Source organism: Rhinolophus hipposideros, assembly GCF_964194185.1.
Source record: "Rhinolophus hipposideros genome assembly, chromosome: 2".
NCBI lineage: Eukaryota > Metazoa > Chordata > Mammalia > Chiroptera > Rhinolophidae > Rhinolophus > Rhinolophus hipposideros.
Genome location: NC_138048.1, coordinates 24,408,014 through 24,423,089, shown reverse-complemented (window position 1 = coordinate 24,423,089; position 15,076 = coordinate 24,408,014). Strand labels below are relative to the sequence as shown.

At 34.1% G+C, this 15,076-nt stretch overlaps 1 protein-coding gene across 1 annotated transcript in view; it reads right to left on the bottom strand.

Annotated features, from left to right (window-relative positions):
- The window catches only part of EPHA3 (EPH receptor A3), a 357,328-nt gene extending 342,718 nt beyond the window's left edge, over positions 1–14,610 (bottom strand). Inside the window, exon 1 of the mRNA XM_081078199.1 lies at positions 14,395–14,610. Within this exon, the coding sequence (XP_080934325.1) occupies positions 14,395–14,482 (88 nt within the window). The 5' untranslated portion in view covers positions 14,483–14,610. The remainder of the gene's footprint in view (positions 1–14,394) is intronic.
- Between the last annotated feature and the right edge of the window lie 466 nt (positions 14,611–15,076).

Genomic DNA, 15,076 nt, shown 5'->3' with positions numbered 1-15,076 from the left:
GGTGAACAGCAGGGTTTAATGGCTAAAGAATTTCTGACTCTTACAATAATAGACATTTTTAAATAAAACCTTCAGCTATAAGATGCCTTAAAGCCAATTGCAAATAACTATAAAACCACTACAACGGAAAACAAACCATTGCTTTGATTACATCTTGCTTTTACTAAAGAATAATGACATTTCCTTTCCTGCTCACACCATCACTGTAATAGTCACAACCACATTTCTTGTATATTACTCTATCATTTTCATCACTTTCTATTACGATAGAAAGAGTAACTGTGCTCTAGGTTACACAGAGCTGAAGGGTCCTTTAATCTGTTCTGGGTTACACTTAAATGTCACAAAGAGAAGAAAATGATATAGCAAGTAATCGATTTTGTCCTCAGTATTGTAATTCTGTGTAGTATCTTGGTAAACCATAACATGGAATCTAGAAATCAAGATGTCTGTTCTCATGGGAGAGCACCATAGCTCAGCTTCTCATTTTACTGTATACACCAGGGTATGCCAGTGAGAAGACACTTAGAGAAGTCAAAGGTTTATTAATGTACTTACGTAGTTCCACATAATTTTCATCTATTGTGATTACACAGTCTTAGTTTAACTGCTTCTGTGGACTTCCTGTGTGTATGTATTTCTACATAAATGTAATTAAAATATTATTCAGTAGTTCTAGTTAGTATTATTTCATAGACTAAAATTATAAGAAATGTTTTTAGACTATAAATGAGGTCAACTACAGGCATACCTCGGAGATATTGCAGGTTTGGTTCCTGACCACCGCAATAAAGCGAGTGGTAATCTTTTTGCTGGTGGAGAGTCTTGCCTTCAATTTGTAAAAAAGGCAACATATGTGAAGTTCAACAAAATGAGATATGCCTGAATACTCTATCAATTGTGTGCAGATAAAAATTCCTATAAACCATTTTAAATTTAACTCAGGCATTTTGTTTCACAGAGAATTGATTTATGAGCATTTCTCTATCAGATGACCAGCTAAAATCATTATGTAAGAATTAAAGAAAATATATCTGTCGTGCTCAACATTTCTGTGACAAACCTATTTTGTCACATGGTATCTTAGTGGCTCATTTATGTGATATAAGCAGATTCCTGGACAAGGTGATATACTGTCAACTTATTCTTTCTTATTAACTTTCCTCCTGGGCAATAAGTTTAGATTTAGCTTTATACAGGTCCTAATTATAGAAGAAACTGTAATTAGTTGCCTCATCTAGTTCTTTGCCAACAACAGGGAAAACTCCTTGGAATCAAAACACACAGTCTCACAGTAAGACATCAGTATTTCAGGACTACAGTGGTTCAAGAAAATAACAGAAACACAGACCAAAATTTGACTTGAAACCTGGACGCTTTAGTAAATGTAAACCGTATGCTGTTTCTAAAGTGTTATTTTATTTTATTTTTTATCAGAGAAATCTAAAGATCATTCTGATATCAATTCTATTATGGAGAAAACTGCTATCAAAATATCACTAGGGAATGTATTCTTATAACAAAATAATCCTTTCACATCAATGTGTAGGGATATTCTGCTGTCAGTGAAGCTTTAGTCCATTAACAACTTCAGTTTAATAACAGTGCCTAGAATAACAGGTCTGTTTCTGTGCATTGGCCACTGGTAGTATGAATCATTTAGACAAGTGAAATGTGTTTCCTAAAATGTAAAAGTTACTAAAAGTAAAACATTAATGATTGTGTAAGCAGTATATATTTTCAACACATTTTTGCTCTTTTAAAGTGTCCTAGAAATATCAGAACACCTTGTTTATTTCTAATTTGGAAAGATTCTTTTTTTTCTTGATAGATTACAAAGTAAGAAATGGAAACATATTATTCAAATATAAAATTATATAAAAATAATTAAAACAAATAGGTGCTGAAACTTTAGCATATACATTTTGCTTTCACACCATAAATTCAAGCTGTCTTGTATATATTTTTTAATCATATTATCATAAAATCTCGATTACCAATCTTCAAATACTAAATGAAAGCTATCTGTTCAGACGGGATTTGACTGATGACCGTGAAAATGAAATAGAATAAGCAGACTGGCCTACAGAACAGCTCTAATATAGTGTTGCCTTTATTTTTTTCTTAATGACATGCAATATCCCATCAGTTTTGAGTATATATCAGAGTGATTCAACATTTATATACTTTATGAAATGATCCCCATGATAAGTCTAGTTACTATCTGTCACCATACATAGTTATTACAATATTACTGACTATATTCCCCATGCTATACATTACATCCCCAATATATATATTTTATAACTTGAAGTCCCTTAAATAGGAGGGTTTAAAAATTTAGCATACAAAACAAAAAGCATAGTGATAAAATGTTTCCATTTAAGAACATTCTCTGGATATTCTCATATCACAAAACATTTTTTTAAAAATTTTATTTCAAAAGAAGCTCATTGCAGAATATGTGAATCAATTTAAATTTCTGGAAAATTAAAGTCAGTATATAGCATTGACTTCATCATATTCTGGAGGATAATTATTTCTAGACCTTATGTTATACATCATTACTGGTGTTTACAGTCATAAATGCATACACACATAAACAGACTCTTCAAGGCATAAATATGGGTCTTCACAATAACCCACAAAGGATCAAATAAGGTGCCATATTGCTTATCAGCTTAATTCGAAACTCAAGCCCTTTTCCTTCCATCCTAGGGCCATGTTGTCAATGGAAGGTATCAAACTTTTAGTGCTGGTGATAGAAAACTTTTAATTTATCACTCCAAGAGAAGGTAGAGTTCAGACAAACTTCAACGTGGTTTTACTTGGTAATGTAGTCATATTATGAGGAATATCCACAGAAACTTTTATTTGAAGATAAATTCTTTTTTGATATTCAATAATGTGTTTCCAATATACTCACATGGACACATGTGCATGCATGTACTCACACAGTATTTACATTAACCTTAGATATATGATTATTAAAAATATTTCCAAATGTTCTTTCAAAGTGCTTTTTAATTTTGCCTATACTTATTATGCATTCATTCAAATTATTTTTTATGTTTTCTATATATATGCAGTTTAAAAAATCTGGGTTACAATTAACCCCACATGAAATTAGGCAAATCATTTCATCTCCTTCCCCTTGCACTTATTAATTTATGGTTGTTATTATTAGCTTTTATCTTATAAATCTTCTCTACATTTCAGGGGCTCTGTTTTGGGAGGCTAACTGCACTATACTCTGAAGATTCATATCTCAGTTTTCATAATTTTCCTATCTATGTTAAAACATGATTTTTTAATATAACTATTTATTTTGTGGTCATCTGTCCCACCTAAATTATCTTCAAGGGCATAGAGTATACCATTCACTGTAACCTTCTTTTCCAAAATCAGTATGTAGCTAATACTCAAGTTTCCACTATTTTGTAAATAAACAAATACAAACAACAAATTATTATAATATGAAAAATGAGTTAATTTTTGACTTAATATTTTTCTTGATTCATGTTAAAGGTTTTTAAATTTGTGCCTTTGAAATTAAACTTAGGGTTTGAAGCTTTCACTACAAGGGTTAGAATAGTAAACCTATTCGTACTTGGCCAAACATAGAGTAAAACATTCTAAATTAGTTTCCAAACAATCACCTTTGGAAAGGAAAATTTAAAAGGATACTACTAATTTTATCTATTTTTAGTTTTTTCTTCTCTAATCCTATATAGATTTTTTTAAAGATGTTAAAACATTTAGAATGATTTTGGACTTACAGCAAAGGTAAGAAAAAATTTCCTTATTCAATGTATAAATGTTTAAGGAAAGCAGCTATACCTCAAAATATAGGGAAACCATCATTTTAAGCATAGATTAATCTAACTTGTTCAGTCAAATGAAATACGTATAAATACGACTGAAAATCTTTTTTTCAAAAAACAAAGAATATCGGAACATTATAATTTCAGATCAGAAATGTCAAGAACACCATAATAAGATCTGTTTATCTTTTTTGAGTTATCTAATGTAAATGAGTATTACCTTATCTATAGTAAACCAGATAGTAAGAGCAAACCAAGAAAAAAAAAAACACTATTCCATTTTATTTGTCTTTTTAAAACATTTTTAACATTTGGCAATAGCTATATTTGATAGTGTTTGTGTCTTCAATAGAAGACTAACAATCTAATTTATTTCTATTTAAAGTTTCTGCAATTATGCCAGTTCTTTACATTCTGTTAAAATACAAAATCTACCATAAATAGCTTTGACATATTGAGGGGAAAAAATCACAATTTGGAGATAACTCTAGCTTTATGCCATTTTTGAATATCATAAGTTAATTAGGGATCCAGTTGGGAAAAATTAAAGAGATTAGAAGTGACAACTGAAAATGTTGTTTTTATTTTTTTTCTCATAACCGTTTTGCAAGTTAGAAAAACAAAATTTCTATATTATCTTGTTACCAAAGGTATGTATTCATCCATAAAAATTTGCCCACAATGTATGGTTTAGTTTTGTAAGGGGACAATACTATTAGTGACATAGACACATATACACACACAGTTTTGCTAGTAGATTTTTCTTCTGCATGGTGTTCTACTTAACCAGAGGATTATTTAGATAATCCACATGGAAACCATTGCAAATCATCTTTGCAGCCAAATTTCTCCTCAGTGTGAAGACTGTTATCACATGCAACACAAATATATATGCAACACACACACACACACACACACACAATCTCGTTCTAAAACCTATAGACTTATTAATTGCGAAATTAGGTTTGAAATCAGGAAATAAATAAGTTAACTACTAACAGTCACTCTGATGTGGATAGCGGATGTCTAAATTTCATACTGATTGAAACCAACCAACTTTGTCACTGGCAAAAAGTTAATGTTAAAGCCTTATATTTTTATCAAGTAAAGAAGGGGTGGGGGTATGACTCTTTACTGGATCTGTAGAGTTTTTTTCATCTATGTTCCTTAACTGTTATTTGAAAGAACATAAAATAACCTTCCCTTAATGAATATGTAGAAAATTTAAGACAAAACCATTTTGATATTGATTTAATAGCCTTATCAGCAATGAAATTAACCTAGGGTTCTCCTTTGGCTCAGTCCCCCTTTGAGATCCTGCCATGTAGTCAATCAAGATTTTTGTCTTAAAACCAGAGCAACTCAGTTTGGAGACTTTAAAGTCGTTTACATTTTTGTGATTTGAGACAGTTCCACAAACTCAAACATGAATAAAAATTTTAAAAGTAGGGAAACTAGTTGTTTTATTCTAATTCTCCAAAAGCAAGAAACAAAAAGTTTGTTGCTAAGCCTTCACTTTTGCTCCTGAAAAAAATGTTCCAATAGTGAGTGGTTGTGAGTGGTTGGATAATTTGTTGGGAACATAAATGAGAACACATTAGAATTTCTTTCTTTCTTTCTTTCTTTCTTTCTTTCTTTCTTTCTTTCTTTTTTTTTTTTTTTTTTTTTTTTTTTTTTTTTTTTTTTTTTTTTTTTTTACAGTGAAGAAAGCAAGATACTAAAAGCAGCTTTCTGATTTGGAAGTCTGATGTCACCAACATGCTATTTTTGCTCTTTGCCAGGTTAACAGAATTTATCGCAGCAATTAATACAAAACATATGTGCTGAAATACCCACATGAAAAATATAATTGCCCCAACTTAATTTGCTACCTTTCAAACCCTTGTTTTAGCTACCTTTTCTCAATGCTTCCACTTAAACAGAGGACAAGTGTTTTTATGAAAGAGGAGATAAATCATTATAATTTATTTTCATCTTAATTAACTTATAAATTATCTTTTAAAGGAGAAAAAGTTTCCACAGGGCCTCAAGTCTATTTTTTAGATCATATCTATTTCCCCCCATTATTGACTTTTATAACAATTCACATTCTGTTTTATTACATAAAGCCCTAAATAATAACATTTGAGTTACCTTGGCAATTGCCTCACAATCTCTGTGAATGGAATTTCTGACATAATCTTCTTACCAGGGTGAGGACAGGAGTGTTTGAGTGTCAGGAAAGGAAGACAAAGGTTAAGAATGTGTGAAGAAAAGGCAGCACAGACATTTTCTCCTGTTCCTCTGTCCACATCAAATTTTATTTCAATTGTTCTTTTAGTGTGTCCTACGCTTATACAGATAATCATAATTTATGAATGTAAACACTTTGAAGTTTCTAAGCACTCTTTGAAGTACTTTTGAAAGTACATTGAAGTACAATTTTTCACACCAATACTCTGTACATTTCTAAGTTTTTCTTACAAAGTCACAAGACAAATTAGTGTAGTCACCGGGATTAAGGTTGGAAAAGCTAGTGACTTTCTGATTAGAAGGATGGCTCTTAATTCACTGGCATTTGTGTACAGAAGAAAAGATATGAGGTTAAAATCTAAAGCCTAAGACAAGAGAGGGCCTGGCTCAGTTACTGCTTTATTATGATGAATTTCCTCAGTTGTAACTATGGGAGATGTCATAATACCTACTTTAGGGCTACTTTAATAACTAAATGAGGTCCAGTAGTAGTGAATGATAACATAAAGGAATAATCTTTCTAGCCAGCAGAACTCTGTACAATTACTATTGCAATGTTGGGCATGGCACTGAAGCTGTAAATTAGTCTCGGAATCCCCTGGATTCAAAAATTTTATCTTCTATAAAAAACACTAAAATCCGACACAACCACAGAAACATTAGCATCGTCCAACTAGTAACCTACCTCCATAACACTGCTCCTAGAAACTCTTTCTGGCCCGTTTCTAGGTTTACTGCTCAAATTGGAAGACAAAAAATCCTGTTTTAATAAAATGCTGCCAATCAAATATGGGGCTGAAGGAGAAAACAGACAACTTCCCATTGTCCATGGGGTGAAAATGTATGGAACGTTCATGTATGTATAGGTGTCAAGAGGATCCTATCAGGTGGCATTTGTAGGTGGTTATAAAGAAAACTGAACAACAAAAAAAAAAAGTTCCTTATTTTCCTCTAGCGAATGAAGGACTGAAGAAAAGGAGACAGTCCAAAAGGTCAAGAAAACAGCAAAGGGGTTGGGTCAGACAGCAGGGAGCAGGACAACTGGAGGACTCAGGCGCTCCCGAGCGTCCCAACCCAGCGGGCCAGGAGTATCAGGAACCCTGCAGAGTTATAACTCCCTCCCCCACCTGTCATCAGGTGGATCCGTGCACGTGGATGGAAAGGAGACCATCCCACCTCCGGGCGTCAAACTGAAAAGGCTGGCTGATCACGACGGGGGAGAGGGCGGGGGCCATTGATCTGGGGTCGAGGGCATAGATTTGGGGTCAAAATCTATCGTGAAAGTGGGGAGGTGCCTGACGGGTCTGAGCAGCTCGAGCGCGCTGGGCGGAACCGACCACAGGTAGGGAGGGTCCAGGTGGTGAGAGGCTCGCCGCCTCTCCCAGCGCCAGCAGCTCGGCCGCAGCAGGCAGAGGGCGCACGTTTGCCTCTTCCCCGCCCGGACTCCTCCCGGCGCTGGTTTTCCGGAACTTGGCGCCTTCGCGCCCCCTTGTCCACACACCGCCTGGCCTAAGAGCCCCGGGCCCTGGCCGCGGGGCAGAAGCCGCAGCAGCAGAAGCCGAGGCCAGCTTGCAGCCCTTCGGCAACAGGCTTTGGCCGCCAGGCGCGAAATCACTCGAGCACCAAGACCCCACCGGCCCCGGAGCGTTAGGGCTGAGGCTCCGGGACCCGGACTTGGGTTTCTATGATCGGATCTTTAATCCGATTCCGAGAGAAAAGTAGGGGATTGTTAGGAAACCCCGTCCCCCCGCCCCGCGCTGCACCACTCACTGAGCCTGGTCCTGGCGGCGGAATAGTTTGTACAATAGTTAAGACGCCCTGGTGGTGGGTGTACTTGCATCCAGGAGCGCCTGCTCTTCTCTCAGTGGCCACACGACTGCCACTACCTTGATTCGCGCTAAAAATTTCTCAGGGCACACTTTTGAAATCCAATCAATATTGCATTGCGGGAGGTGTAACGGGAAGGAAAAGAAGCGCCGTCATCCCCTCCTGTGGCCACCCCAGTCCATGGCTAAGATTATTCACAACAGTTTGTACAGTGCTGCCCACTTGTTTCCCCACCCCTTCCTCGTCTATTATTCTGACTTCACCATGTTGGTTTGGATTATCTGGATTTTCACCCTTTGCTTTGACTGGAACAGCAGGACATAGTTTAGAAAATGAGGGGAGGGAGGAGGTTCCACACTCAGGGCTTCCAGTTTAATAACATCACTCCCAAGTTGGAGGCTTTATTTGTTGAACTGGTTTTGATTCCATCCACCCGCCACATGCATTCGCCCGGGCTTCCAAAGGGGGAAACATTCTTTGGCTTATACTCTTAAAACTTTCCCGGATAAAATATTATCTTCTGGGGGAAAACAACAAAAGTGTATAAATTTGAAAGGAGGAACAATCGCAACTCCACCCCCTTTTTAAGTGTGCAGGATTTTAGGAATTTAATAAAAATTGATTAGCCAGATGTTTTACGTGATAAATGTTTTTATTTTAAGCGAAAGATTTATATATTACATTGGTTTTAGAACCTTTGCACTTCTCTACCTCTCCATCTTTCTAATCAACTTTTTTATTTTCTTTTTGCTTTCAGACTTTTTTTTTTCTTTGTAATCTACCACCCTTTTTATTTCAAAGAAAACTGGTAGAAGGCAAACTAAAACTTACTGACTTGCAGACTTTTCCAAGAGGAAACCTCCTGCCAGATTCCAAAAACTACCTGATTACTAGGCAGCTGGTCGCAGACCCACAGAGTGAAATCAAGGGGTACACAAGTACCTACACCCTGATTCTGAGTGTCCTCCTAAATTGTTTTGCAGCTTGGAATTCTTTGCATTGTATAAATGGCACAGCAGCTTTTATTTCTAAAGTTGTTACAGAAGAATTATCTAATGCGTCCAAGTCTTAGAGAAATAAATTTCGAATCTTAGTTTTCTGTATACCTGTATGAATAATGTAATGAACGTTTCACACCAGCAGTCAACCCTTTATTTGAAAAATCTGTGGAAAGCTACTTGTGAACTTGGAAAAGGCCCTGCAGTGACCCTCCCTGGTGATAAAATCCAGATCTCTGAAAACAGAACCAAAAAGGGACACCTGCATCTGTTTTTCTAAATCTTTTATCAAACAGGAATTAAAAGAACAAGGTTTATTAAATATTTTAAAGGAAAATGTGTGTATTAAAATATAAGCAAAGTTGAAAATCTTGAAAGAATATGATTTGTAAAACTTAGTGTTCTTCCAAGAAATACATATTTTCCCTTACATCTAGTATTTATGCCAAACAAAATCATTGGAAAATGACTAAAATCAAAGGTAACCCACATCATAGATTTCTTAGTAAGTAGATGTCTGTAAGAACTTATCAAGTTTTGATGATTTGTGGAAAGTTTTATTAATATTTTCTGGAAGATTTTATGACTTGGAAAATGTACCTCTCAAGAACAGTTCTTGCTGTTTCCATTTGCGTTGAAGTTAGTAAATCAAATATTCTGTGGAAATATGTTTTGCCTTTAAAAATCCTTTGCATATGTAACTGATTATTTGATATTTAAAAATTGTATATATTTTATTTCAGAAAAAATCAAAGTTTCAGGAAGAATTTTAACATTTAGGAATTTTTATAAAGAAAATTATTGTAAGAAATTAAAATGAGGCACCTTTAAAGACCACACCAAAATTTGAATATTAAAATGTGGATAACATATAATCATAAAGAATCTACTAATTTCTTTCTTTAAGGATAAGTTTCTTAACAATCAAGGTGAAACTACTAAATCGTTTATATGAGTAAGGAGTAAACCATAATTATATTCAAATAATAAAAAACTTCACATGAAACTTCCTAAACAAACTAAACAATGCTTTAAAAAGTGCTTTTAATTTCTGATTGTGTACATTTTGTTTAAAATTTTTATGTTAAATTTAACTGCTTTCATTGTACTCCCAATTTCTAGTGTTTCATGGAAGACAACTTTATATAAAATGCAACCATGATCTAACACATGGCATGGTGTTTTATTATATGTGGTTTCCCTTTTATAGTTCCAGTTGCTTCTGAGTTATAAATATATTCAATCGACTTTATATCTTAAAATAGGCAGAAAAATCATATCAACTATAGCATCAATAATAAAAATGTATAAAATTGAAAAGGTTGATAGTTACAGTGAAGCTGGTTTATATTAGTAAATCTATTGTCATTTCCAGAATATTTACTATTTAAAAAAGTTTTTAATTGGTAGTTTATAACAAGACTAGAATGGTGTAACATGTGAAATGTAAGAGTGAGGAGAATGGGGTATCAAAGTGTTCATTTTCCCCACTTGAATTATTATTATCAATATTAGTCTTTAGGAAGATATAGATTCAGAATGAATTAATTTCATGATAGATTTTGAGAGGTTATAAGAAGTTTCTTTCCGGCACAATCAAAATATTATCGTAGCAATTCAGGTTGTCAGTAAAAGCTTAAACAAATTTGCTGATAATCCTGTTAATGACCTAGGTCAAGTGTTAACTGTTGTGGGTTATAAAATAGTGAAATTAAGGTTTCTCCTACCTCCAGGCAAATAGCACAGTTATAACTGTTGGAGAGGAGGTAGGGCGAGCTATTAGGAGAGCTATTAAATTACAAAAATGTGTAATGCATTCAATTATTTAGTCTAGCATGATGAAATGCTATTAAAAGCAAATGTAAACCCTCTTCCAAAAAAAAAAAAACTATAAAGATGATATGATAGCTCAGTTCTCTATTAATGTTTCAATCACAATATATTATTTGAGGATGTGTTTATATATAAAAAGTGATGACAATTCATAGTAATTTTTTAAAAGGGAAAACTCCATTATTTAAATATTTATTTTCTCTAGCATTTGCCTAATATTCAATTTAAAAGGAAGCACACAGTGTTCATCTGCAAGTCTTACTTTTAAGCTTTAAGCAATCACATAGTCTCTAGTACTTAGAAGATTTATGTTCAGTTGAATACATTTAATAGAAACTATGTCCCAGCTACTCTAATGAAAGCCTCCCAAAATAAATAGTATATAAATATGCAGACTTAATTTTGTTCACTTTTATTTTGAAAATTATTATTTATAATGTAAAGGGCACTATGGGTAAATGTTAATCTAATTCACAAATACTTTGGGATAGAAAAATTATTTAGTGTACTATGTACTGATGAATAAGCCATGCATTCTGCCTCAGATTCCTTCAAATGTAGAAGAGTACCTAAACAGAGTAGTTTATTCAATGTGAAAAGAGATGGAATTAACACTGGTAAATACTTCACTTTACATCAATTTTCATCCTCTTTCCAAAGTTATTTTTATTTACTATTATCATCACCCACCTGGGATGGGAACAGGGAGCAAATATAGGAGCTTTTCTAATAATATAACAATCCTGTTTTGTCATGAAAAGTAGTTGATTTCCATTGGAAGTCTCTCCTTGGTATGTCATGTAAAAAGAGAGGCATTATAAGATTGTAATAAAATTCTATGCAGCTTTTATAAAGTTTCTGTTTAAGCATATAAGCCAATTCTTGATTTAAGTGATCATTGAAATTACAAATGAACTAGTATCATTGAGGAGGCCAGTAATAGAAAGTATCACCTGGAATCATATTTTTTGAAAGCTATTAGAAAGTTATTTGTAAGTGGATTAAGAAAAAGAAGGTTCATATTAAACTTTTTTAAAGTTTTTTTTTTTCCTTAGCATGGACTCATGGCATTTCAGTATTGATATTTGATTATCAAAATCTCAAATTAAAAAAAAAAAATCACACACATGGCAAATTTCCTAGTAATTAACTCAATGGCATGGTTTTGTTCTCTTTTTGTTCTATCATGCCTAGCTTCATAATAGATTGCTAAATAAATTCCAGTAAAATTTACTAGTAAATTTTCTATAGTATTAAAATATAATTTTAGCATAGTATTTTAAATACAGCCTAATATTTTATATTTCAGTTTTCAAAATTTATATCAGAAAGCTATATCAAGAAGATTCATTTTATCAGTTATACCCACTACATGATTTTTCAGAAACATTGCTTTCTATTCAAATAATACTGTTAGAAGAAATACATGGACTCTTGGCATATACATGGATTTTTCACTTTTCACATTGTTCAACACAACTATGAAGTCCCAAGCTATTGTATTAATATTTAAACTCTCACTCAAATATTACTCAAGTTAAATTATCCCGTTCAAATTTTGTTTAAAAGCTTCCCTTCATGACCTCAAAAGAGAAAAATAAGACACTACCCATAGGACACAATCTGGAAAGAATAATCCCATGAAGAATGGATAGATAAACTTTTACCCAAGCAAACTAAATGTAATTATGTCAGTTTTCTGAGTATACTTACCTTTCAATATACATATTGTTAATGTGTACCTGCCTGTATAATAATATGCAGTATATACCCCAAAACACACACAAGGTGGTATGGCTTAAAAGCCATTTGCAGTCAAGTATTCTTATTTCATTAAATTAATATTCATTAAATTTATATAAGTGTGCATAAATTTCAAGTGTCTTTTTTTTCTCTTGCAATTTACTGCAAGGTTATATTTTCCATAAAATTACTGTCTCTCAGCTATATGTCTGTGCATTATTAATTCAATAAAATCCATTAGCCAAATAGTTTATAAATAGTCCATCTGGAGAAATACAATTTATCAAAGAAATATGGAAATAATATTACTATTTTTCTAGTTATTGTCAATATTTTAATATCTTCAAAGAAACAAAAGATTAAACAAACGCTCATTTTAACTAATTGATATGTTACTCATTATTCAAATGACTATTCTTGCCTTTCATTCATGAAGAATGATTGACTATTACTTTTAAATAAACATCTTAATTTGATTTGGATAGAAAAAGTCACTTATGGGTAAGATGACTTCCTTGATCCTTGAATTTTAGAATTTTCAAGTTCCCAATTAGAAAACGACACAGAAAAATCTAATGAAATCTTCCACAGTGATAAAAGCAGTCACTAAAGAAAGAACAAAATTAAACAGCTCTATTGGCAGTGAAAGTAGGTCATCAAATATGACAGACGGTTTCTATATTTAATTAAAAAGTTTCTAAATATTTTGAGTTTTAAAAATAACAATGCATAATAATATATAAAGTATTGGCTTGTCAGTATATTTTTAGTGTGTGACATAAGAATATATAAGGTAGTATTTGCACATTAATTACTCTGTATTGCTAAAGTGCAGAGTAAATAGCTAGATTTTATTGTTGTAAGTTAAAATGATTAAGAGGAAATCAAAGTTGTAAGTGTTGCTTTAAAGCAAGTGATTATTCAGAGAAGTTTGTCTTCAGAGTTAGTGATTGTATTCACAAATCATTAGGAACAGATCACACAAGGCATAAAGGAAAAAGGCAATGCATCTATTAAGCACATAATCTTATTGGAAATATCATTGTTCTTAATATTAGGTTTGCACTTTAATCCATTGAAAAGAGATGAATGCCCATTAACAGGAAAATAAATAACCCAACATCAATGAAATGCCATTTACTGCATATGAACATTCCTTCTTGATGTTCTATTCAGTTAGTTAATATATCTACCTGGTAGCTTCTCATTGTGCATTAAATACATTCTCTTATTCGTATATAAGCCCTTAAACAAAGAAAATCCAACCTAAGCTTATTGTAATTCCTGCAAATATTACTTATGTTAATGTGGCATATGCTGCTCATTAGAACCTGTAGTATAGAGCAAACCATCACCAGGTGGGATACACATCACTTCTATATAGCAGTTGCATTATAAACATCACACACACACACACACACACACACACACACACACACACACCCTCCGCTTCAACAAACTGATTTCCCCTTTTAGTCCATTCATAAATGCCATGATCCTACTAGGAACAACCTGTCATTATGATAAAGCATACTAAAAAATAATCTACAAAGGTGGATTGAATTGCCTTTTAAAGTTCTCCGTGCACTACAATGGTCATAATTAAAAAATAAAATTCTGCTGTGGCTAATAGGTAGTTGATATCCTGGGTGAGAAACTGGAGAATTTTTCTTCCTGCTTAAAATTGGCAAACAAGGTAATTGCTCGAATTGGTTTCAGATTTAAAAACACATTTTGTGTTCAGGCAATCCAAAATGATCTCTTAAAATGGTTTTTAGAAGGCAGCCGAAAATAAAAACACGTCTTTACTTTACTCTCAGAGCCAACTGCTTTATTCGGAGGTACCTGAAAGACCTGCAAAGGTTTCGGTGAGAAAGTGCTTTGAAGAGCTTTAGACCGGCGGGGCAGTGCTGTGCACGTCGCGGCACCTGGCTTACCTTCATTGGAAGGTTGGAGACTCAGTTCCCCGAAGCAGTTGAGAATAGAGCTGCTGAGAAGGAGGAGGATGGAGAGGTGACAATCCATGTTGCTGGTGCAGAGGGCAGTGAGAGGAGCATATCTCCATGAAGCATGCCACTGATGTGAGGGGGAGCGCTCTGATTGCTGGAGAAGTTACCATGCTCCGCTCGCAGGCTGATGTCAAGTTTGACACTGGAGATAAGGAGGAGTCTGGCTGCCTTTCCGCGAACCTCGCTCAGGGGCTTCCCTGGGTCCTAGTGCCGTCCGAAGCGAAAGCTGAGGGGCAGGACAGCACGCGGCGGCCCGCAGACCGCTCTGAAGCTTAGAGCTGGGGAGAAAGGCGGTGGGGGTGGTGCCGTCCTGCCAAAGCGGCAGGAAACGCAAAAGGCGTGATGGGGCAGTGGCGGAGAGCAGTGGTGGCGCGAGAAAAACACCCCCTCTTTATTTTCAATGAAAGCAGCTATTTTGTTTGCTACGCATTCTCTTAGATTAATACCTCGAAGAAACAAGAAACCCTGACAGAAGTGTCATGTGGCAGTATAAGTGGAAAAGAAACTGAAATGCCAGAGAAATGTTTGTTATTAAAAGAACGGAGCCTTTCATTTAAAAAAAAAATTAAAAATTAATGATGATTGTGTAAGTCAAAGGAAAACTAGAGTT